The sequence below is a fragment of the Passer montanus genome, unplaced genomic scaffold, assembly GCF_014805655.1.
Source record: "Passer montanus isolate IOZ18808 unplaced genomic scaffold, ASM1480565v1 scaffold62, whole genome shotgun sequence".
Lineage (NCBI taxonomy): Eukaryota > Metazoa > Chordata > Aves > Passeriformes > Passeridae > Passer > Passer montanus.
Genome location: NW_024371260.1, coordinates 1319209 through 1344598, shown reverse-complemented (window position 1 = coordinate 1344598; position 25390 = coordinate 1319209). Strand labels below are relative to the sequence as shown.

The 25390-nt window shown below is 55.8% G+C and overlaps 1 protein-coding gene across 1 annotated transcript in view; it reads right to left on the bottom strand.

Moving 5' to 3' along the window:
- AGRN (agrin) overlaps positions 1 to 25390 on the bottom strand; it is a 90832-nt gene that overhangs the window by 15643 nt on the left and 49799 nt on the right. Inside the window, 18 exon segments of the mRNA XM_039727581.1 lie at positions 71 to 300; positions 834 to 1049; positions 2435 to 2633; positions 4578 to 4988; positions 6180 to 6299; positions 7213 to 7327; positions 8686 to 8813; positions 10774 to 10908; positions 11571 to 11934; positions 12184 to 12306; positions 12527 to 12651; positions 13506 to 13649; positions 14653 to 14817; positions 16526 to 16639; positions 17381 to 17486; positions 17575 to 17720; positions 21041 to 21241; positions 21998 to 22192. Coding sequence (XP_039583515.1) covers positions 71 to 300; positions 834 to 1049; positions 2435 to 2633; positions 4578 to 4988; positions 6180 to 6299; positions 7213 to 7327; positions 8686 to 8813; positions 10774 to 10908; positions 11571 to 11934; positions 12184 to 12306; positions 12527 to 12651; positions 13506 to 13649; positions 14653 to 14817; positions 16526 to 16639; positions 17381 to 17486; positions 17575 to 17720; positions 21041 to 21241; positions 21998 to 22192 — 3237 coding nt within the window.

Here is a 25390-nt window from a genome sequence, read left to right as displayed (position 1 = left end):
CCCTGTACCCCAAAAACCCCCCCGGTGCCCACCCCACACCCCCCTCATCCCCCCGCGGTGCCCGCCGTACCCGTGTAGGCCTCGGGGCACTGGCACTGGAACATGCCGAGGTCCTGGGCGTGGCAGGTGCCCCCGTGGTGGCAGGGGCTGGGCTGGCACGGCTCGGTGCCGCACTCGCCCACGCCGCTGGCGTACAGCACGTCGCCGGCGCCCTGGCGCAGCTCGTGCCCGCGGTTGTTGATGGCCAGCGCCCGCACGCAGCCCCGCAGGCCGCCGCTGGCACCCGTGCGCTCGGCCGCCCTGCGGGCACGGTGCCAGGCGGGCTTGTCACCCGGGGGCACGGGGGGCACGGCGGGGATGGGAGAGGGCGCGGGGTTGGCACTGCCAGGGGGCAGCGGCACTGCCACACTCACAGGGACGGTGGCACACTCACAGGGACAGTGCCACACTCACAGGGACGGTGCCACACTCACAGGGACAGTGCCACACTCACAGGGATGATGGCACACTCATGGGGCACTGCCACAGGCACAGTCATGGGGCACTGCCACACTCACAGGGCCAGTGCCACCCTCATGGGGCAGTGCCACCCTCACAAGCCCACTGCCACCCCCACAAGGGGAGTGCCACCCTCCCATGGGCACTGCCACATTCAAGGGGCAGTGCCACCCTTACAGTGTCACCCTTACGGAGCCAGTGCCCCCTCATGGGGCAGTGCCACCCTCCCAGGGGCAGTGCCAACCCCCTGGTCCCCATGCTCCACTCACAGTGCCACCCTCCAAGCCCAGTGCCACCCTCCCAGTGCCACCCCGCTGCCCGTGGTGCCCACTCACAGTGCGGCGTGCTCGTCGGGCACGCCCCCGATGAAGAGCTCGGTGTCCAGGTTGAGCCCGTCGGTGCCCGGGGGGCTGTGCCCGCTCACGGGGGGCTCCCCGTCCACGGCCAGCGTGCCCGTGCGCCGGTTCCGCGTCACCAGCAGCCGGTGCCAGCGCCCCGGCGCCACCCGCACGCGGCTGGTGACGGTGCCCGTGCCAGAGCCCGTGTCAAACCTGCCGGGGGGGAGGGTCGGTGCCCCGGGTGCCAGCGGGGAGTGCCAGCGTGACTGGCACTGCGAGCACGGGGGGAGCCTTCCCTCCCTCCCTCCCTGTTCCTCCCTCCCTCTTTTTTCCCTTCCCTCCCTCTCTCCATCCCTCCTTCTCTTCCTGGCTCCTTCCACTCCCCCCTCCCTCCTTCCCTCTCCCCTCCCATCATCTTTCCCTCCTTCTCTCCTCTTCTCTCCCTCCCTCCTTCTCTTATCTCCTTCCACTCCCTCCCTCCCTTCTTCCTTCTCTCCCTCTCTTTCCTTCTCTCCCTCCCTACTTCCCTTCCCTCCCTCCCTTTTTCCATCCCTCCTTCTCAGCTCCTTCCACTCCCTCCCTCCTTCTCTCTTTCTTCCCCTTCCTCCTCTCCCTCTCTCCTTCCCTCTCCCCTCCCTTCGTCTTTCCCTCCTTCTCTCCCCCTCTCTCTCTCCCTCCTCCTGTCTCCTTCCCCTCCCTCCCTCCCTCCCTCCCTCTCCCCTCATCCCAAAGCCCTCCCTTGCATTCTGGAATACAAACGAAGCCGCTCTGCCTCTTTCCTCCCTTCCCCGTTTTCCCCCTCTCTGCATTTCCATCCCAGTCCAAAAAAAAAAAAATCCCTAAAAAAGATCTCTCAAAAACCCTCAACCTGCCAAAAAAACCCAACCTGCCAAAAAAACCCTAACCTGCCAAAAAACCTCAACCTGCCAAAAAAACCCAACCTGCCAAAAAACCCTCAACCCCACACTTGGGAGCTTTTCAAAACCCAAAGTGAGTTCACTTCGCTGAAAATTGGGAACAAGCTCCCTCAGTATTCCAACCACACCCTTCCAAAACCCAAAAAAATCCCAATTTTTGTCCACTTGGAGGCCTTTTAGGACAGAACCCCCGTTTTAGGATGGAACCCCTTGTTTTAGGACTGAACCCACCCTTTTAGGACTGAACCCCCGTTTTAGGACAGAACCCCCTGTTTTAGGACTGAACCCCCCTTTTAGGACAGAACCCCCCTTTTAGGACTGAACCCCCTGTTTTAGGACTGAACCCCCTGTTTTAGGACAGAACCCCCATTTAGGACTGAACCCCCGTTTTAGGACTGAACCCCCTGTTTTAGGGTAGAACCCCCTGTTTTAGGACGGAACCCCCCTTATAGGACTGAACCCCCCATTTTAGGACTGAACCCCCTGTTTTAGGACAGAACCCCCATTTAGGACTGAACCCCCCTTTAGGACAGAACGCCCTGTTTTAGGACAGAACCCCCGTTTTAGGACAGAACCCCCTTTAGGACAGAACTCCCTGTTTTAGGACAGAACCCCCTGTTTTAGGACAGAACCCCCCTGTTTTAGGACAGAAGCCCCCTTTAGGACAGAAGCCCGGCCCACCTGAGCTGCGCGAAGCCGGCCCGCAGCGCCAGCGAGATGAAGTCCTTGCCGTGGCGCTGCGCGTTGTAGAGCAGCAGCCCGCTGGGCTCCAGCGCGCGGAACTCCAGCGCGATGCGCAGCGTGTGGTACGCGCGCAGCGTGCGCAGCGCCAGCACCGAGCGGCCCCCGAACGCCGCCTCCCACGGGCTGGAGGCTGGGGCTGGGAAAGGGGGAAATGGGGGAAATGGGGGGAGAGAGGGGGAAGAAAAGGAGAGGGAAAGGGGAGGAAAAGGGGGGAAATAGGGGGGAAAAATGGGGGAGAACAGGGAGGAAAAATGGGAAGAATGGAGGGAGAACAGAGGAAGAACGGGGGAAGAGAGGGGGAAGAATGGAGGAAGAGGGGGGAAGGAAAGGGGAGGAAATGGGGGGAAAATAGGGGGGAAAATGGGGGGAAATGGGGGAGAACAGGGAGGAAAATGGGAAGAATGGAGGGAGAATGGAGGAAGAGGGGGGAAGAAAAGGGGGGAAAATAGGGGGGAAAAATGGGGGGGAAGAAGGGGGGAGAATGGAGGAAGAAAAGAGGAGGAAAAGGGGAGGAAAAGGGGGAAAATAGGGGGGAAAAATGGGGGGGAAGAAGGGGGGAGAATGGAGGAAGAAAAGAGGAGGAAAAGGGGAGGAAAAGGGGGAAAATAGGGGGGAAAAATGGGGGGGAAGAAGGGGGGAGAATGGAGGAAGAAAAGAGGAGGAAAAGGGGAGGAAAAGGGGGAAAATAGGGGGGAAAAATGGGGGGGAAGAAGGGGGGAGAATGGAGGAAGAAAAGAGGAGGAAAAGGGGAGGAAAAGGGGGAAAATAGGGGGGAAAAATGGGGGGGAAGAAGGGGGGAGAATGGAGGAAGAAAAGAGGAGGAAAAGGGGAGGAAAAGGGGGAAAATAGGGGGGAAAAATGGGGGGGAAGAAGGGGGGAGAATGGAGGAAGAAAAGAGGAGGAAAAGGGGAGGAAAAGGGGGAAAATAGGGGGGAAAAATGGGGGGGAAGAAGGGGGGAGAATGGAGGAAGAAAAGAGGAGGAAAAGGGGAGGAAAAGTGGGGGTGAAGAATGGGGGGATAAAGAAAGGAAAAGGAAAAGGAAAAGGAAAAGGAAAAGGAAAAGGAAAAGGAAAAGGAAAAGGAAAAGGAAAAGGAAAAGGAAAAGGAAAAGGAAAAGGAAAAGGAAAAGGAAAAAAGGAAAAGGAAAAGGAAAAAAATGGTGAAAAAAGGCAACTTCTATTCAGTTTGGGTTCACAAAAAGGGCAACTTTGCTGTGCCTCCCTTGGGGTGATCTGGGACTCCAAATCCCACCAAACCAACCCGGACCCCCACCGACATTTCCCACGGGATTTGGGAGCTCAAATCCCCTCGAAGCAGCAGGGCTGGACACGCGCACCCTGGAGAGCTCCAGGGACAAAGCTTTTTGGGAATGAGCCCCCCCAGGGTGACCCCAAAGTGCCAGGGGCAGCTGCCAGTGCTGCCAGGCCGGGAGACGAGCAGCAGCACCCCTGTCCTGGGGGGCACTGGGGGGCACTGGGGGGCACTGGGGGGCACTGGGGGCACTGCCACCAGCTGGGACAACGAAGCAGCAGCTCCCAACCCCTCTGGGATCAGGGTGGAGCCAGGGAGGAGCTGCTCCTGCTCAATTTACAACCTCTTGTACCTGCCCAAGCTGCTGGGGCAGAGCTGGCACAGCCGGTGGCACCGAGCCTGCCAGGGCTGATGTGGGGTTGGCTGGCACCTGTCCCCTGTCCCTCTGTCACCACTGCTGTGGTGGTTTTGAGCTGTTTACAGTGGTTTTTTAGCTGTTTATAGTGGTTTTTACCTGTTTATAGTGGGGTTTTTTAGCTTCTTTGTGAGTTTTTTAAGCTGTTCATTGGGTTTTTATCTGTTTATAGTGGTTTTTATCTGTTTATAGTGGGTTTTTAGTTGTTTCATGATTTTTTAGCTGTTTATAATGATTTTTAACTGTTTATAGTGGGTGTTTTAAATCTGTTTAGTGTTTTTTTAGCTGTTTCCCATCTCTGGAAGTGCCCAAATCCAACCTGGCACAGCGGGGGTGGCATCCTACCCACGCCACGAGGCACGAAGCCATTTCCAAGACCCAAAACCGGTGACTTTTCTCTCAGCACCACCTACATTTCTCACACACAGCCCCTCCTCTGCCCGCGGGGCAGCTGCAGCTGAAGTTGTGCCCGTCGTCCTGGCAGGTGCCACCGTGCAGGCAGGGCTGGGACTGGCAGGGCCGCGGGGCGGGCGCGGTGCCAGGGGGCAGCGGGGTGGGCTTCCTCCTGCTGCTGCTGCTGCTGCCAGGGCTCCTGGTGCTGCCAGGGCTCCTGGTGCTGCCAGGGCTCCTGGGGGTGCTGCCAGGGCTCCTGGGGGTGCTGCCAGGGCTCCTGAGGGTGCCCAGCACGGGGCCGGGGCTGCCCCCGGGCTCGCCCTGCTGCCCCGGGGCCGCGGTGGGCGCGGGCACCCTGCGGGTGGTGCCCGGTGCCATGGTGGTGGCCGTGGTGGTGGTGACGGTGGTGGTGAAGAGCCGGGGGATCCAGTCTGGAACACAGCGGGGACGGGGTCACCTGGGGATGGGGGAGCTGGGGATTTGGGGTCACCTGGGGATGGGGGAGCTGGGGATTTGGGGTCACCTGGGGATGGGGGAGCTGGGGATTTGGGGGCAGCTGAGGGGCGAGGCTGGGGTCAGGTGTGGGTTGGGTTTAGGGTCAGGTGTGGGTTAGTTTTAGGGTTAGGTATGGGTTAGGTATGGGTTAGGTTTAGGGACAAATGTAGGTTAGGTTTAGGGTCAGGTATGGGTTAGGTTTAGGGTCAGGTGTAGGTTAGTTTTAGGGAAAAGTGTGGGTTAGGTTTAGGGTTAGGTATGGGTTAAAGTTAGGATTAGCTTTAGGGTCAGGTGTAGGTTAGGGTTAGGGTCAAGTGTGTGTTAGTTTTAGGGTCAGATGTGGGTTAGGTTTAGGGTTAGGTATGGGTTAGTTTTAGGGTCAGGTGTGGGTGAGTTTTAGGGTTAGGTTTAGGGTCAAGTGTGGGTTAGGTTGAGGGTTAGGTATGGGTTAAGTTTAGAGTCAGGTGTAGGTTAGGTTTAGGGTCAAGTGTGGGTTAGGTTTAGGACCACGTGTGGGTTAGGGTTAGGTTTAGGGTCAGGTGTAGGTTAGTTTTAGGGTCAGGCATGGGTTAGGTTTAGGGTCAGGTGTAGGTTAGTTTTAGGGTCAGGTATGGGTTTGTTTTAGGGTCAGGTATAGGTTAGTTTTAGGGTTAGGTCTGGGTTATGAGAGGAGCAGCCAGCATGGCCATAGAGCAGAAATTTGCAACCCAAGAGGCCTCAAAGTGCACAAAAATTGGGGTTTTTTTGGGATGCTGGCAGTGCATGGGTGGAGCAGAAGCTGTCCCAGACTGGCCAGCACCCCTGAATCCCAGGATCCCTTTGCAGGCCACACCCCAGGGGTGGCACTGGCCACATCCCACGGAAAAGGGGGATTTTAACCCTTTGCTGGTTCACGGGGAAGCCCTGGAAGGGATTTCCCAGAGAAGCTGAGGCTGCCCCATCCTGGAAGTGTCCAAGCACCCTCTGGAAGATCCCTGCCCATGTCCAGACCCTTTTTAAGTCCCTCCCAAAAATGTTTGGAGGTTGGGATTCCTCCAGACCCACCCAGGGAAGGTTTTAAAGGGTTGCCAAGACCAGCAGAGCCCCCCTGGCATCCTGAAGCCCCAAAGCAAGCGAGGGGCACTCACCAAAATCCATGAATTTGATGTGCTCCTGCTGGGGCTGCTTCACCAGGATGGTTTTTCTCTTGGCAGCTCGGAGCTGCTTCAGCAGAGCCCCCTGGACATCAGCAGCCGTGCAGGACGTGGCTGCAGCCGGCCAGGAGGGCAAAGGAGGGAAGCAACAGGAGAATTCAACAGAACTGCCCTCCCATGACCTCCCCAAATCCCTCCTTCCCCAAGGAAATAATCCTCTTTGCCAAGGAAATAATCCTCCTTTGCCAAGGAAATAATCCTCCTTTCCAAGGAAATAATCCTCCTTTCCAAGGAAATAATCCTCCTTTCCAAGGAAAATAATTCTCCTTCCCAAGGAAAATAATTCTCCTTCCCAAGGAAAATAATTCTCCTTTCCAAGGAAAATAATTCTCCTTCCCAAGGAAAATAATTCTCCTTCCCAAGGAAAATAATTCTCCTTCCCAAGGAAATAATTCTTCTTTCCCAATGAAACTAACCCTCCTTTCCCAAGGAAAATAATACTCCTTCCCAAGGAAAATAAAACTCCTTCCCAAAGAAAATAAACCTCTATTCTCAAGGAAAATAACTCTCCTTTCCAAGGAAAATAATCCCTCCATTCCCAAGGAAAATAATCCTCCTTTCCCAAGGAAAATTAAACCTTCTTTCCCAAGAAAAATAATCCTTCTTCCTCAATGAAAATATTCCTTCTTTCCCAAGGAAATTAACCCTCCTTTCCCAAGGAAATTAACCCTCCTTTCCCAAGGAAATTAACCCTCCTTTCCCAAGGAAATTAACCCTCCTTTCCCAAGGAAATTAACCCTCCTTTCCCAAGGAAATTAACCCTCCTTTCCCAAGGAAATTAACCCTCCTTTCCCAAGGAAAACCCTTCCAGCTCCCTCAGCGTGCAGCCCCTCCCGGCTCCCCTCACACGGAAATTTTGCAGGATAAAAGAGCCAACCCCAGTGAATTTTGGGATGGTTCTTTCCCTCTCCTCCCCGAGGGCTTTCCCAGCCAGAATTCCTGCTGGGAATGGCGGGAGTGGCCCCACCTGGGTCAAAGTGGGCCTCCACGATGACCCTGACGGCGCTGCTCTGGCCCAGGTCCCGCACGCGGATGCTCCTGAAATCCTTCCTGACATCAGAACCTCGGAACAGCTCGTCCAGCTGGGGAAGGAAAGGGTTAACAGGGAGATCCTGGCACGGGGATGCTGCCAGGGAAGGATCCAGGCTTGGAATTGCTTCCTAGCCTTTGTAAGGCAGTGACAGGGAGGGGACAGGGGACAATTCCAGCTGCTCTTTAGGGGGTACAACAGGATCCATAAACTTCCAGCTGTTCTTTAGGGGGTAGAACAGGCTCCATAAACAATTCCAGCGGTTCTTTAGGGCCAAGGGAAGAATGGGATCCACAAACACAGTGGGACAGGGATGTTCTGTGACAAATCCAGCTGTTCTTTAGGGGGTAGAACAGGCTCCATAAACAATTCCAGCGGTTCTTTAGGGCCAAGGGAAGAATGGGATCCACAAACACAGTGGGACAGGGATGTTCTGTGACAAATCCAGCTGTTCTTTAGGGGGTAGAACAGGCTCCATAAACAATTCCAGCGGTTCTTTAGGGCCAAGGGAAGAATGGGATCCACAAACACAGTGGGACAGGGATGTTCTGTGACAAATCCAGCTGTTCTTTAGGGGGTAGAACAGGCTCCATAAACAATTCCAGCGGTTCTTTAGGGCCAAGGGAAGAATGGGATCCACAAACACAGTGGGACAGGGATGTTCTGTGACAAATCCAGCTGTTCTTTAGGGGGTAGAACAGGCTCCATAAACAATTCCAGCGGTTCTTTAGGGCCAAGGGAAGAATGGGATCCACAAACACAGTGGGACAGGGATGTTCTGTGACAAATCCAGCTGTTCTTTAGGGGGTAGAACAGGCTCCATAAACAATTCCAGCGGTTCTTTAGGGCCAAGGGAAGAATGGGATCCACAAACACAGTGGGACAGGGATGTTCTGTGACAAATCCAGCTGTTCTTTAGGGGGTAGAACAGGCTCCATAAACAATTCCAGCGGTTCTTTAGGGCCAAGGGAAGAATGGGATCCACAAACACAGTGGGACAGGGATGTTCTGTGACAAATCCAGCTGTTCTTTAGGGGGTAGAACAGGCTCCATAAACAATTCCAGCTGTTCTTTAGGGCCAAAGGGAAGAATGGGATCCACAAACACAGTGGGACAGGGATGTTCTGTGACAATTCCAGCTGTTCTTTAGGGCCAAGGGAAGAATGGGATCCATAAACAATTCCAGCTGTTCTTTAGGGCCAAGGCAAGAGCAGGATCCATAAATCATGTGGGACAGGGAACCATCGTCCATTTTGGGACCATTTTGGGCTCATCTTGGTTGTAGGCCCAAGGGGGATCCATTGAGGATTTTAATAAATCCCTCTTTATTCCTTGACCCCGTTCCAGGGCAGCCTGAGGGCAGCAGCAGGGTCCCTGTGGTGCCAGCTGTGCCCCGGGCACGGAGCTCACCGCGCTCTCGATGCTCCGCGCCGTCTCCCCGAAGAGCTCGGATTTGGGGTCGGCCATCTCCGGGGTGTAGAACAGCTCCTGGCCCTCCACCTCCTCCAGGATCAGCACTCCTTGGAACACCTTGGTGGCTGCGGGACGAGGGAGCACAAGACAAAGGCCTTGAGCTGGGCAGGGGCGGCGAGGGAGCGCCGCAGTCCCTGCCAGAGGGGGATGGCAGTGTGGGGGTAGTGCCAGTGCCGGGTTAGTGGGGATGGGACGGGCACAGCCATGGAGGGTTAGTGCTGGAGCAGATGGCAAGGACCAGGCTGGAGATGGCAGCTTTTACCAGACGGGTTCCTGCGAGCTCCGGCCCGGAGAGCAGCCCCCCTGCTCCGCTGGGTGACAAGAGAGACACGTTAGAGGACACGCCACGGCCCGGGGCACCCGCGGGGGCACAGCGGGGCCACCCGGGCTGGGGCCGAGGGGACAGCTGGCACAGGGCAACCACAGCCCTGCCAACCACCTGGAACATTCCCTGGAACAGCGGGAATGCCAGTGCTGGATCCTGCCCTGGGGATGCAGAGGATGGAGAGATCCTGCTGGGGGAGCCACACAGGAGCTTCCTTTTCCTTTCCATTTTCCCCTCTCCTTTTTCCTTTTCCCCTTCTCTCTCTCTTTCCATTTTCCCTTTCCCGCTTCCTTTTCCCTTCTCCTTTTCTCTCTCCTTTTTCCTTTTCCTTCCCCTTTCCTCTTTCCCTTTCTCTTTTCCTTTTCTGCTTTCCCTCTCCCTTTCCCTTCTCCCTTCTCCTTTTCCCTCTCCCTTTTCCTTCCCCTTTCCCTCTCCCTTTCCCTTCTCCTTTTCCCTCTCCCTTTTCCTTCCCCTTTTCCCTCTCCTTTTCTCTCTTCCTTTTCTGCTTTCCCTCTCCCTTTCCCTTTTCCCTTCTCCTTTTCCCTTCTCCTTTTCCCTCTCCTTCTCCCTTTCCCTTCACACAGGACTTTTAACCCTTTATGGGTGAAAAGGGAAAGTGCTGTTTTCCCAGAGGCAAAGGGGATGTCCCACTGGAAACCCCAAGGAACAAGGAAGGATCTAAGTGAGGAAAAATCTGGGACGTGGCCCCTGAGGAACAATTTTCAGGACAACAAGGATATTCTGCCAGCAGAGATGGGGCTGTGCTTCCTCACACTGTGGGAAGGAGGAGAGATCCCAGCTGGGTCAGGGAGCAGCAAACACCCCCAGGAAGATCCCAAATCTTCCTTCAGCCCCAAATCCACCTGGGCAGTTCTGTGTGTCATCGCCCTTGAGAGATCCTAATTCCTGACCCCAAAGGGATCCCAAACCAGTCCCAAATCTGGCTGGGCAGTTCTGTGTCACTAACCCTGAGAGATCCCAAACTCCTGACCTCAAATAGACGCCAAACCAGCCCCAAATCCAGCTGGGCAATTCTGTGTCATCCCCTTTGAGAGATCCCAAACTCCTGGCCCCAAACCAGCCCCAAATCCAGCTGGGCAATTCTGTGTCATCCCCTTTGAGAGATCCCAAACTCCTGGCCCCAAACCAGCCCCAAATCCAGCTGGGCAGTTCTGTGTCATCCCCTTTGAGAGATCCCAAACTCCTGGCCCCAAACCAGCCCCAAATCCAGCTGGGCAGTTCTGTGTCCTCCCACCCTGAGAGTTCCCAAACTCCTGACCCCAAAGGGATCCCAAACCAGCCCCAGGCTCACTGGGGCAGTTCTGTGTCATTCCCCTTGAAAGATCCCAAAGTCCTGACCCCAATCCAGCCCCAAATCCACTGGGGCAGTTCTGTCCCCTCTCCCCCTGTGAGACCCCCTCTCCTGACCCCAAGGCCCCCCAGCCCCAGCCCCAGGCTCACTGGGGCAGTTCTGTCCCCTCTCCCCCTGTGAGACCCCCTCTCCTGACCCCAAGGCCCCCCAGCCCCAGCCCCAGGCTCACTGGGGCAGTTCTGTCCCCTCTCCCCCCGTGAGACCCCCATCCTGGCCCCAGAGGGACCCCAAACCCCAGCCCAGCTCACCGGGGCAGTTCTGTCTCCTCTCCCCCTGAGAGTTCCCAAACTCCTGACCCCGAAGGGATCCCAAAGCAGCCCCAGCTCACCGGGGCAGTTGCTGCCCTCGCTGTCGGCCATGGCGGTTTTGCCGTCGGCGCAGCAGCCCAGGGCGCTGTTGTAGCACGTGGCCCTCTCGATGGCAGGCGTGGATGTCACCTGGGCCTCGGCCAGCTCCTCCTCGCCTGGGGACAGCAGGGGACACCCGGCAGTGACACCCCTGCGTGGCACCCGCCCGCTTGTGGGGACACGCAGGGTGGCTGGAGCCAGCACCAAAGGGAAGGCTGGAGCTCTGTGTTTAGCCAGAGTGGTTCGGTGGGCGGCGCTGGCGCGGCGCTTGCGGCCGCGGTGGGCGCGGGGGGCGCGGGCAGCAGGAGCCGCTCCGGGGGCAGCGTGGGCAGCGGCGTGGGGGGCACCGGGGGGCTCGACAGCGTGATGGACTCTGCGGGGCAGCAGACAGGGCACGTGAGCAGGGGTGGCACTGGGAGGGGGGTGACAAAGCCCGGGAAGGGGAGGTGATGTGACAGGGGGGGTCTCACGGGGTGGCAGGGCCAGCCTCAGGATACGGGGGTGGCACCAGCCTGGGGACACTCAATGGCACTGCCCCAGGGTCACTGGGCATGGCACTGCCCTGGGGACACTGAGCATGGCACTGTCCTGGGGACACTCAGTGTGGTACTGTCCTGGGGACACTCAATGGCACTGTCACAGTGACACTGAGCATGGCACTGCCCTGGGGACACTCAGTGGGCTGGGGACATTCAGCGTGGCACTGCTCGGGGAGCATTCACTGTGGCACTGCCCAGGGGACACCGAGTGCCACCGCGGAGCCCAGGGTGTCACTCACCGGCAGATCCCGCCCCGCTGGACTCCTGGTCCCCGCTGGTGCCCATGTCCTGGTCCCCACTGCCCTCGGCGCTGCCGGACTCGCCGTAGCCCGGCTGGCTGGTGCCCGCCACCACGGGCACGGTGACCAGCGGGCGGACGGTGGCCCTGGGCACGCCGGGGGTGGCCCAGGCCGTGGTGGCCGGCCTGGCTGTTGTCACACGCCTGGTGGCGGGGTGGCCTCGCTCGGTGGGCGGCGCCTGCCCAGGGGACACTCAATGGCACTGCCCCAGGGACACTGGGCATGGCACTGCCCAGGGGACACTCAATGGCACTGCCCTGGGGACACTGAGCATGGCACTGTCCTGGGGACACTCAGTGTGGTACTGTCCTGGGGACACTCAATGGCACTGTCACAGTGACACTGAGCATGGCACTGCCCAGGGGACACTCAATGGCACTGCCCCAGGGACACTGGGCATGGCACTGCCCAGGGACACTCAGTGGCATTGTCACAGTGACACTGGGCATGGCACTGCCCAGGGGACACTCAATGGCACTGCCCCAGGGACACTGGGCATGGCACTGCCCAGGGACACTCAGTGGCATTGTCACAGTGACACTGGGCATGGCACTGCCCGGGGACACTCACCATGGCACTGCCCCACGTGCTTGACTGTGATGTGCTGGCCCTGCCTGCAGGCGATGGTCCGCAGCTGGCACTGGTCCCCGTAGGTGACACCATCAGAGCCACACACCTGGGGACACAGGGGACACCGGAGCTGCACCCCTGGGCCCCTCCCCGTGACACCAAGAGGGCCCTGAACCCTGGCAGCGATTTTGGGGGGCTCCTCTGGGGCACAGAGGGACCAGGGCGGGCAGGGGTGCCAGGGGACATCTGTGACCGGTGTGTCCCCCTTGCCCAGCAGGGTTTTGTGGCCCACCCGATGCCCCCGAGCCCCCCAGGTGTCCCCAGACCTTGGTGGTGTTGGCCTCGGGGCACAGCGGGGACGGGCACTCGCAGTGGGCGAAGCCGTTCAGCTCCACGCACGAGGCCCCGAAGTCACAGCTCAGCTCCTCGCAGGACCTGGGGGCTGAGGGGTCTGGGCAGGGCGACAGGGAGCCGGGAAAACATCCTGGTTAGCAGGAGCCAAAATCCCAAACAGGCAGCAGCCAAAATCCCAAATAGACAGGAGCCAAAATCCCAAACAGGCAGCAGCCAAAATCCCAAATAGACAGGAGCCAAAATCCCAAACAGGCAGCAGCCAAAATCCCAAATAGACGGGAGCCAAAATCCCAAATAGACGGGAGCCAAAATCCCAAATAGACAGGAGCCAAACCCCAAATAACCAAGATCCAAACCCCAAATAAACAGGACCCAAAACCCCCAAATAACCAAGACCCAAACCCCAAATAAACAGGACCCAAAACCCCCAAATAACCAGGACCCAAACCCCAGTGCTGCAGGACCCAAAACACAAATAACCAAGACCTAAACCCCCAGATAAACAGGACCCAAACCCCAAATAAACAGGACCCCAAACCCTAGTGCTGCAGGACCCAAAACCCACATAAATAGGACCCAAAAAAATAGGAACCAAACCCCAAATAAACAGGACCCAAACCCCTAACAAGCAGGACCCAAAACCCCAAATAACCAAGACTCAAACTCCCAAATAAACAGGACCCAAACCCCAAACAAGCAGGACCCAAACCCCAAAGGAGCAGGACCCAAACCCCAAAGGAGCAGGACCCAAAACCCCAAAGGAGCAGGACCCAAACCCCAAATAACCAAGACCCAAAACCCCAAATAACCAGGACCAAACCCCAAAGGAGCAGGCCCCAAACCCCAAATAAGCAGGATCCAAACCCCTAACAAGCAGGACCCAAATCCCAAATAAGCAGGACTCAAACCCCAAAGGAGCAGGCCCCAAGGCCAGGCACGCAGGCCCCTCACCCTTGTGGCAGCCCGCGGTGCCCAGCGTGCTGCCGTCGGGGCACTGGGTGCACTTCATGCCCGTGATGCCCGTCCTGCAGGAGCACAGCCCCGACATCTGCTCGCAGTCATCCCGCACCGAGCCCACGGGGTCACAGTGACACGCTGCCAACGGGACACGGGTCACGGGGGAACGGGGTGGCAACGGGGCAGAACAGCCACGGGGTGGGGACGGGGGAATAACGGAGTTATGGGGTGGGAATGGGGGAATAACAGAGTTATGGGGTGGGGATGGGGGAATAACAGAATTATGGGGTGGGGATGGGGGAAAAAACAGAGTTATGGGGTGGGAACAGGGCAGGAACATAGCCATGGGGTGGGGATGGGGGAATAACAGAGTTATGGGGTGGTAATAGGGAAAGAACACAGATATGGGGTGGGGAAGGGGGAAGAACACAGATATGGGGTGGGAACGGGGGAAAGAACACAGATATGGGGTGGGGAAGGGGGAAGAACACAGATATGGGGTGGGAACGGGGGAAAGAACACAGATATGGGGTGGGGAAGGGGGAAGAACACAGATATGGGGTGGGAACGGGGGAAAGAACACAGATATGGGGTGGGAATGGGGAAATGCAGTTATAGGGTGGGAAAGGGGGGCCTGGCACCATGTGGGAATGGGGGTGGTGATGTGCCATCCGTGTCACTCAGGGAAGTGTCCCACCCATGGGCAGTGTCCCCTCGCTGTCCCTCAGGGGTACCCCATCCCTGTCCCCCTCGGGCACTGTCCCCTCTCTCTCTGTCACTGCTGGGTGGCACCCTGGGCACTGCCCCTCCCTGTGGCAGTCACTCAGGGGGTGTCCCCTCTCTCTGTGCCAGCCACTGCTGGGTGGCACCCCTGTCCCTGGTCACTGTCCCCTTGCTGGCGGTCACTCAGGGGGTGTCCCCTCTCTCTGTGCCAGCCACTGCTGGGTGGCACCCCTGTCCCTGGTCACTGTCCCCTCCCCGTGGCGGTCACTCAGGGGGTGTCCCCTCTCTCACTGTCACTGCTGGGTGGCACCCCTGTCCCCTGGTCACTGTCCCCTCCCCGTGGTGGTCACTCAGGGGGTGTCCCCTCTCTCTGTCACTGACGGGTGACACCCCAGTCCCCTCGCTGGCGGTCACTCACGCGTGCAGCCGCTCCGGCCGTCGGTGACGATGCCGCGGAAGTTCCAGAAGCCGGGCTCGCAGCGGTCGCACTTGAGGCCGCCCACGCCGGGCTTGCAGGAGCACTGGCCCGTGCCCGGGTCACAGGAGCCACCGTAGGAGCCGTACGGGTTGCACTGGCACGTGCCTGAGGGCAGGGACAGCAGGGGACACCCGTGTCACCCGTGCCACCCTGTGCCACCCTCCTCCATCAGCCCCCGGGCTGAAGGCGCTGTCAGCAAGAGCTCGTCTCTCATTAGCATCAAAGGGGAAGGAAGCTATTAGAGGGTGATTATTAATTCATTAAGCAGCAGCTTGATGGAGGGAAGGCAGCCAAAGATAGACAGACAGCCAGATGCTGTCCTTGTCCCAGCGGGAAAGGGACAGGAAGGGACAGGAAGGGGCACAAAGGGACAGGAAGGGGCACCTGGGGATCAGCAGGAGGGGGTGAGGACATTCCAGGAGCAGGGAAAGGGAATGTCCATGGATAAACCTGGCCAGGGCTTCAAGCTGCTCCTTGAGTGGTGAGGGACACATGTGGGACACGGGTGGGACACGGGTGGGACATTCGTGGGACACAGACTGGTGGCATCTGGGTCCATGGATGGTGGGGCAGGATTTCCATCAGAAAATCCAAAACCATCACTGCCAGAACAATGGAAATGCTCCTGTCCCCTGGAGCAACCCCTGGGCAACACCCCCGCAGCTCCTGCAGCCTTTCCCATCTTCCAGCTGTGTTTCCCCCATTATCCGTCTGCTTTCCCCCATTATCCAGCTGGTTTTTCCCCCTATATCCAGCTGGTTTTCTTCCCTATATGCAGCTGGTTTTCTCCCCTATATCCAGCTGGTTTTCCCTCCATTATCCAGCTGGTTTTCTTCCCTATATGCAGCTGGTTTTCTCCCCTATATCCAGCTGTTTTTCCCTCCATTATCCAGCTGTTTCCCCCCCATTATCCAGCTGTATTTCCCCCCATTATCCAGCTGTATTTCCCCCATTATCCAGCTGTTTCCCCCCATTATCCAGCTGTTTTCCCCCATTTTCCAGCTGTTTTCCCCCATTTTCCAGCACTCCCTGCTCAGCATTACCCCCCCAGAGTCTCCACGGGCTGATGTTCCCCCCATCAGGCAGCCACAGCCTCAGCTGTTGAGAGCCTTTCAAAACGCTCCTGCTGGCTCGGATAATTAGTGAATAAATATTAATGAGCCCCAGGCCAGCTCAGCTCCCTGCACAGGGGGTCACCCAGCTGTCACCGGGCCTCTGGAAGGTCCCCAGGTGACAATTTCCCCCCATGGAATATTCCTGTCACTCAGGCAGGTGGAAGTCCCCGAGCCCAGCAATGGGGTGAAGGCACCAAGGCCCTGGAGACGCCTCTGGGGACATCCAAAGTGTCCCCTCCAGCCCCCTGCCCTCCTGCATTCCCAAGGGATCGAGGCCTGGGAGCTGGCTCAGGGATTTTGGAAGGACGGGAGGATCACCAGCAGTGGGGCAGGAGGGGTCAGTCCCTTCTCCCAGGGGACAGGAGCAGAGGAAAAGCTGCACCAGGGGAGGGTCAGGTTGGAGATTTGGGAAGATTTGCTCCCTGGAAGAGTGGTCAGGTTTGGAATGGGCTGTGCAGGGAAGCGATGGAATCACCACCCCTGGAAATGCTCACAACCCCGTGCACGTGGCACTTGGGGACAGGACTCTGTGGTGACAGAGCTGCAACTCAGGAGAGCTTTTCCAGCTTGAATATTCCACAGTCCTACAGCTGGGGAGCGTCCAGCTTCATCTCCCGGGGACAGGACCCCAACTCCCCCCTCCAGCTGCCCCTCCGGCCCCCCGAGGGTCCCCTGGTGTCCCCAGAGGTGGCACTCACTGGGACAGCCGGCTGCTCCCACGCCCAGCGCCAGGGTGACGTTGTCGGGGCAGCAGCCGTACACGGTCTGGCTGCAGTGCACCACCAGCAGCGGCGGCGGGGTGGTGGCCAGGCCTGCAGGGGGGACACGGGGACACAAGGGTCACCTTGGCACCCGGGATGTGGCAGCACTGCCACAAACCCTCCTGGAGGTGCTGGGAGCCGGCATGGGGACAGGGGACAGCAGAGCACAGGGACTTTTTAGGGGAGTGGCCCCTGAGAGCAATTCCTGCTCATCCCCAGGGAAAGGACACCAGGGACACGGCTGGGGACATAGACAGCAGGGGGGAGTGGCCTCCCCAGGGGACACACCCAGAGGGGGGAGTGGCCTCCCCAGGGACACACCCAGGGACACACCTGGGACACACCCAGGGACACACCCAGATGGGGAGTGGCCTTCTCAGGGGACACACCCAGGGACACACCCGGGACACACCCAGGGACACACCCAGATGGGGAGTGGCCTTCTCAGGGGACACACCCAGTGACACACCCAGAGGGGGCGTGGCCTCCCCAGGGACACACCCAGAGCGGGCATGGCCTCCCCAGGGACACACCCAAAGGGGGAGTGGCCTCCCCAGGGACACACCCAAAGGGGGAGTGGCCTCCCCAGGGACACACCCAAAGGGGGAGTGGCCTCCCCAGGGACACACGCAGTGACATACCCAGAGGGGGCGTGGCCTCGTGGGACACACCCAGAGGGGGCATGGGCTCCCCGGGACACACCCGGAGGGGGCGTGGCCTCGTGGGACACACCCGGGGGGGCGTGGCCTCGTGGGACACACCCAGAGGGGGCGTGGCCTCCCGGGGACTCACCCCTGCAGGCTCCCTGGCCGGTGACAAAGAGCTCCTGGCGTTTCTCACACCGCGTCTTCTTCAGCTCGCACTCGCTGCCGTAGGTGACGCCGTCAGAGCCGCACACCTGCCAGCAGCGGGGCGAGGGCACGGCTCAGGGCAGCCCGCGGCGCGGCCGTGCCAGCCGGGGAGGGGGCGCAGGGGGCAGGGCTCACCGGGCCGCGGGGCACGGCCGCGCAGGTGAAGTCGCACACGCAGGGCTCGTCCTCGGCGTCCTCGTCCCACCAGCCCCCGAACTGCCGGCACCGCTCCTGCTCGCACTCGCTGCCGTCCCCCGAGCCAGAGCCCCCCGAGCCACACTCTGGGGACAGCGACAGAAGGGCTGTGCTTTCGGCCTGCCTGGATGAGCTCCAGGAGGAGCTCGTTACAACTGAGATGGTTCTGCTACTTGGTATGAAATTAGGAGGATGGATTTGGAGGTTGGAAATAGAAAAAGGTTTAATAAAAGGTAAAATAGCAAAGCCTTTACGGAGAAAACTCTGCTTTTCTCTGTAAATTACAGCTAAGAGGTTCTTCCTTTTGCTAAAACACCCCACAAAAATGATTATTTCCTTTGTTCTTTTATTTTATTAGTGAATTACTTAGGTGGGACCTCTTGGCCTCTGTCCAACCTGACAACCCCAGGTCTGAGGTGACCTCAAAGGTCCTATGAGGTGTTTTTTTACCAAATTGGGGAGAGAAACTTCTGGGCTTTTTGCCTTTTTAAGCAGACAAAGAATAATTTGGTCACTCCATCAACAGAGGGCACATTCCTACAAGGATGGCCACGGTGACATTTCAGGGGATGGGGACAAAGCCCGGTCCTGGTTTGGGGACACGCCCAGAGCTGCACAGCTCCAAACCCCAGATTTCACCTTTCAGCCCCAAAATCCTGCCCCACACAGAGGGGGATGGACAGTCCCACCTCAGAGGGGCTCCAGCTCCTCCTCCCCCACAGGAGCCAAACCGGGAGCCCCACGTCACCCAGCTGCCACCCGCTTTGGTGACAGTTCCACTCCATGCTTTGAGCCAGGAACCTAAATCCTAACCGTGCAGGACCCAAAATCCCAAATAAACAGGAGCCAAAATCCCCAGTTATACAGGAACCAAAATCCCAGTTATTCAGGAACCTAAATCCCAAATAAACAGGGACCAAAATCCCAGTTACACAGGAACCAAAATCCCAACTGTGCAGGACCCAAAATCCCAGTTGTGCAGGACCCAAAATTCCCAATAAAGAGAAACAAAATTCCCAGTTATACAGGAACATAAATCCCAGTTATTCAGGAACTAAAATCCGAAACAGACAGGAACAAAAATCCCAGATGGAAAATCCCAAACACGCAGAAATCTAAATCCCAACTGTGCAGGACCCAAAATCCCAAACAGACAGAAATCTAAATCCCAGTGATACAGGAACCTAAATCCCAGTTGTGCAGGACCCAAAATCCCAATTTAACACCCCGAAGTGTGCACAGGCAGCTTGTGGGTGACGTGGAGCTGGGGGAGGGCTGGGATTTGGGGCTGGGGGAGGACTGAAGGCCCTGGAGCTGTGCAGGATGAGCTGCAGCAGCAGCAGAGATGTGGCTGATTTCAAAGGCTGCTGGAAGGGGAAAAGGGATGGGGGAAGGGGAACCTGGCCCTTTTTATGCTGTGATCAAAGGCTGGGCTCTGGCATCACACACAGAATTATTCAGGCTCTGCCTGCGGAGGGACAGCAACCTGAAATCCCCCGAGCAGGGCTGTGATCAAACACCCTGCTCTGCCTTTCCCCTCTGCCTCTGACGTGTGCCAGGCAACCTCAGCTCCCTCCCTGTGCCAGCAGGAGCCCACAGCTTTCCCCTGAGTGGGAAAACTCGGCAGGTTCTTTATTTTTAGGCTCACCAAGAAAGGCAGAGCTGACCCCAAAACCCTCCCCGGAGCTCTGCTGAGGGAACAGAGCCGTGGGATGGGATGGGTTGGAAGGGAACTTAAAAATCATCCAGTCCCAAACCCCTGCCAGGGGCCAGGGATGGCACTGGAGAGGGAAAATTTACATTGGATGCAGAGACAGGACAAGGGGGAATGGCTTCAAACTGAAAACCAGGAAATTTAGGTGGGATAGACGGGAAAAAAAAGGGGGAAATTTATACAGGATGCAGAGGCAGGACAAGGGAGATTGGCTTCAAACTGAAAACTGAAAAATTAGGTGGGATATAGGGGGAAAAAAAGGGGAAAATTTACACAGGATGCAGAGACAGGACAAGGGAGATTGGCTTCAAACTGAAAACTTTAGGTGGGAAATAGGGGGGAAAAAAGGGAAAATTTACACAGGATGCAGAGGCAGGACAAGGGAGATTGGCTTCAAACTGAAAACTTTAGGTGGGAAATAGGGGGGAAAAAAGGGAAAATTTACACAGGATGCAGAGGTAGGACAAGGGGGAATGGATTCCAGCTGAAACCCAAGAAATTTAGGTGGGATATGGGGAAAAAATTCCTTTCTGTGAGGGCGGGCGGGCCCTGGCACAGGGTGCCCAGAGAAGCTGTGGTTGCCCCTGGATCCCTGGCAGTGCCCAAAGTAGTTTGGATAGAATTGGAAAAAAACGGGATAGCAGAATGGGGGCTGGAATTAGAAGGGGGCTGGCACAGGACTGGGGTCTCAGAGGGCACAGAGGGGTCTCACAGGGCAGGAGGGGCAGCAGAAAAGTGTGGCTGGCACAGAATCTGCTGCTCTGAGGGGTTTTTGGGGTCTCACAGGGCAGGAGGGGCAGCAGAGAAGCGTGATTGGCACAGGACCCACTGCTCTGGGGGATTTTTGGGGTCTCACAGGGCACAGAGGGGCACCAGAGAAGCATGGTTGGCATAGGACCTGCTGTTTTGGGGTCTCACAGGGCAGGAGGGGCAGCAGAGAAGCATGGCTGGCACAGGACCTGCTGGTTTGGGGTCTCACAGGGCACAGAGGGACAGTGAGGGAAGCATGGCTGGTGCAGGACCCACTGCTCTGAGGGGTCTGGGGTTTCACAGGGCACAGAGTGGCACCAGAAAAGCGTGGCTGGCACAGGACCCATTGCTCTGAGGGGTTTTTGGGGTCTCACAGGGCACAGAAGGGCACCAGAAAAGGGTGGCTGGAACAGGACATGCTATTTTAGGGGCTTTGGTGACTCACAGGTCACAGAGAAAGAATGGCTGGCACAGGACCCGCTGCTCTGAGGGGTTTGGGGTCTCACAGGGCACAGATGGACAGTGAGGGAAGCATGGCTGGCACAGAACCCGCTGCTCTGAGGGGTTTGGGGTCTCACAGGGCACAGAGGGACAGTGAGGGAAGCATGGCTGGCACAGAACCCGCTGCTCTGAGGGGTTTGGGGTCTCACAGGGCACAGAGGGGCAGCAGAAAAGCGTGGCTGGCACAGGACCCACTGCTCAGGGGGATTTTTGGGGTCTCACAGGGCACAGAGGGACAGCAAGGGAAGCATGGCTGGCACAGGACCTGGTATTTTGGGGGTGTTTGGGGTCTCACAGGGCACAGAGGGACAGTGAGGGAAGCATGGCTGGCACAGAACCCGCTGCTCTGAGGCGTTTGGGGTCTCAGTGCACACCAAGAGAACCTCCCCTCGCTCCTTCCCCCCTTTCCCCCCACCCCACGGAGAAGCAGGACCAACCTACCGTCCTCACAGGGTCCCATCCTGGCCACCTCGATGCTCTTCTGCAGCTGGCACGAGGCCACCTGCAGCTGGCAGGGGCTGTCGTAGGTGACGCCGTCGGTGCCGCAGACGGGGGCCGGGGGCTGGCGCTCGCAGCGCGGGCACAGGCACTGCCCACCCACACAGCGGCTACCAAAGGAGCACACGGAGCTGCCACACGACCCTGGGGCACAGGGAGGGACACATCAGCCACCCCGAGTGGCTCCCGTGGCCGCCAGGGTTTTGTCACAGAGCTGGTGGCATCACCGTTACAAATTCGTTATTAATCCGTTATTAATTTGTTATTGTCGTTCCTTATTTAATCTGTGCAAACTGGGTGCCCACCCTGAGTATTTTGGATTGCCAGCAGCTCTTTCTGGAGGAAAAAAATCTCATTTCATTACTGATTCCAGGAGGCAGCTGCCGCCCTCAGCCGTCCTCCCCCAAATTCTTGGGGAATCTCAGCCCAGCTGGACAGGTTTTATTGAGGCTCAAATCATCACTGCAGCTTTTGTTAATAATGGAGGAGCCGAGCAGGGCTTTTAATTCATTAAGAAATTAGCCCAGACAGCTCCCCGGGCTGGGGAGTGGGGAAGAAAGCAGGAACAAAGAGGAATTGACCCCAGGGGAGGGAGGGGAGGGAGAGGATCACACACAGCCCTGCTCTCACTTCTGCTGCTGCCTGTTAACACATTTTTAGCCTAATTCCTGCCCTGGCCCCATGGACATTAATCCAATTTCTCTACTTGGCTCAGACAAACAACACGGGGGGCACTTCCAGCGAGGGGGAAACCAAACCAAAGCTGCTGGAAACACCCAATTACCCCCCAGGTAAAAGGGAAAATCACTCCGGCAGGGCGAGCGCGGCACAAGCGCCGTGGGGCGAGCATCGGCGCCAAGGGGGGCACAGAGGGCACGGAGGGCACGCGGTGGCACTCACTGCAGGGGCCCTGGGCAGCCACCAGGATGTTCTTCTGCTGGGTGCAGGCTCGGACGTGCAGCTCGCACTCGCTGCCGTAGGTGTTGCCGTCGGTGCCGCAGACGGGCTGCGCCGAGGGCACGCACTCGGTGGGGCACACGCAGCGCCCGCTCTCCGCCTCGCAGATGGCACCGAACTGGCACTTCCCACAGCGCTCTGGGCAGGGCAGGGCAGGGTCTGAGTCAGAGCAGGGCTCAGGCACTGCTGGGTCGCTGGAGGGTGGGATGGGCTGAGGGAAAGCTCCTTTTGGAGGGCTCCTCAGCCTGGGGGCTTACAGGGGTGAGGCGGGCACAGATCGACTGGAAACCTCCCCACTTATCTCTTATTAAATACATGTTATTAGGTATTATTATTATATTTTTATATATTTATTATTAGGTATTATTAGGAAATATTATTATATTTTCTATATTTATATATAAGTTCTCTGGGTTGGAGGCAAAGCTCCTTTTGGAGGGCTCTTCAGCCTGGGGGCTTACAGAGGTGAGGCGGGCACAGATCGACTGGAAACCTCCCCACTTATCTCTTATTAAATACATGTTATTAGGTATTATTATATATTATTATATATTATTATATATTATTATAAGTGGTCTGGGTTGGAGGCAAAGCTCGTTTTGGAGGGCTCTTCAACCGGGGAGCTTATAGGGATGAGGCGGGCACAGATCGACTGGAAACCTTCCCACTTATCTCTTATTAAATACACACTATTAGGAAATAGTATTATATTTTATTATTATATTACATTATATTATATTATAATATTTACATATAAGTGGTCTGGGCTGGAGGTAAAGCTCGTTTTGGAGGGCTCTTCAACCGGGGCGCTTACAGGGGTGAGGCAGGCACAGATTGACTGATAACCTCCCCACTTATCTCTTATTAAATACATAGTATTAGGTATTATTAGGAAATATTATTATATTATATTATATTATAATATTTACATATAAATTGTCTGGGTTGGAGGTAAAGCTCCTTTTTGAGGGCTCTTCAACCAGAGAGCTTATAGGGATGAGGAAGGCACAGACTGACTGATAATCTCCCCACTTATCTCTTATTAAATACATGTTATTAGGTATTATTATTATATTTTTATATATTTATTATTAGGTATTGTTAGGAAATATGAATATATTTTATATATAAGTTGTCTGGGTTGGAGGCAAAGCTCGTTTTTGAGTGCTCTTCAACCGGGGTGCTTACAGGGATGCGGCAGGCACAGATTGACTGATAACCTCCAGACTTGGCTGTTATCAAATACATGTTATTAGGTATTATTATTATATTTTTTTATATTTATTATTAGGTATTATTAGGAAATATTATTATATTTTCTATATTAACATATAAGTTGTCTGGGTTGGAGGCAAAGCTCGTTTTGGAGGGCTCTTCAACCTGGGCACTTACAGGGGTGAGGCAGGCACAGATTGACTGATAACCTCCCCACTTATCTCTTATTAAATACATATCATTAGGAAATATTATTATATTTTATTATTATATTATTATATTTTATTATAGTTATATATAAATTGTCTGGGTTGGAGGTAAAGCTCGTTTTTGAGGGCTCTTCACCCTGGGCGCTTCCAGGGATGAGGAAGGCACAGACTGACTGACAACCTCCCCACTTGTCAGTTATTAAATACCTATTATTAGGAAATATTATTAGGCAATATTATTATATTTTTATATATTTATATGTTCATATTAATATTATGTTATTATATTTTTCCTTATGATTAGGAAATATTTACAATAGAGACTCGACAAGGTAAAGGCCTTGTTGAGCCTCTACAGGAGTGAAATGATGCCTCAGGTTTTGGCTCTTCTATTTTTCAGATTCTGCAATGATGCCTCAGGTTTTGGCTTTTCTGTTTTTTAGATTCTGCAATGATGCCTCAGGTTTTGGCTTTTCTATTTTTCAGGTTCTGCAACGATGCCTCAGGTTTTATCTTTTCTAATTTTCAGATTCTGTGCTGCTTTCCTGTGTAGTTCTGAGCTTCACATTAAGGTTCATATTAGGTTTTTTTTTCTGGGAGCACAGAAAAACCTTGATTTTTGTATAAAAAACCAAGCAGCTCCCCGTCCTCGCAGGAGACAGCAGCAAGCACATCCCCTGACTCCTGGGTATTCACTGATTCATCCTCTCCTCCCAACAGCTCCCCTCCCTCCCTGCCACTCATTTCAGCAGGAATTTGGCTCCAAGGTGCTTTTCCTGCTTTTCTCTTGCACACAGCAGCTGCTGCCTTGGCATGGGGGAGGAGGAGGCACCAACCCCCTGCTCGGCTCCTGCTGCTGGCCTCCAGGTTTTTATTCTGCTCTGGAGGTTTTTATCCAGGCCTGGTGGGTTTTATCCTGGCTTTTATCCTGGCCTGGTGGGTTTTATCCTGGTTTTTATCCTGGCCTGATGGTTTTTATCCTGGACTGGTGGTCTTTATCCTGGCTTTTGTCCTGGCCTGGTGATTTTTATCCTGGTTTTTATCCAGGCCTGGTGGGTTTTATCCTGGTTTTTATTCTGGTCTGAAGGTTTTTATCCTGGCCTGGTGGTTTTTATCCTGGTTTTTATCCTGGCCTGGTGGTTTTTATCCTGGTTTTTATCCTGGTTTTTATCCTGGCCTGGTGCGTTTTATCCTGGTTTTTATACTGGCCTGATGGTTTTTATCCTGGCCTGGTGATTTTTATCCTGGCTTTTATCCTGGCCTGGTGGTTTTTATCCTGGTTTTTACCCAGGTCTGATGGTTTTTATCCTGGTTTTTATCCTGGCCTGGTGGGTTTTATCCTGGTTTTTATTCTGGTCTGGAGGTTTTTATCCTGGCCTGGTGGTTTTTATCCTGGCCTGGTGGTTTTTATCCTGGCTTTTATCCTGGCCTGATGGTTTTTATCCTGGTTTTTATCCTGGCCTGGTGGGTTTTATCCTGGTTTTTATCCTGGCCTGATGGTTTTTATCCTGGACTGGAGATTTTTATTCTGGTCTGGAGGTTTTTATTCTGGCCTGGAGGTTTTTATCTTGGCCTGGTGGTTTTTATCCTGGTTTTTATCCTGGCCTGGTGGTTTTTATCCTGGTTTTTATCCTGGCTTTTATCCTGGCCTGGTGGGTTTTATCCTGGTTTTTATCCTGGCCTGATGGTTTTTATCCTGGACTGGAGATTTTTATTCTGGTCTGGAGGTTTTTATTCTGGCCTGGAGGTTTTTATCTTGGCCTGGTGGTTTTTATCCTGGTTTTTATCCTGGCCTGATGGTTTTTATCCTGGACTGGAGATTTTTATTCTGGTCTGGAGGTTTTTATTCTGGCCTGGAGGTTTTTATCTTGGTCTGGAGGTTTTTATCCTGGACTGGTGTTTTTTATCCTGG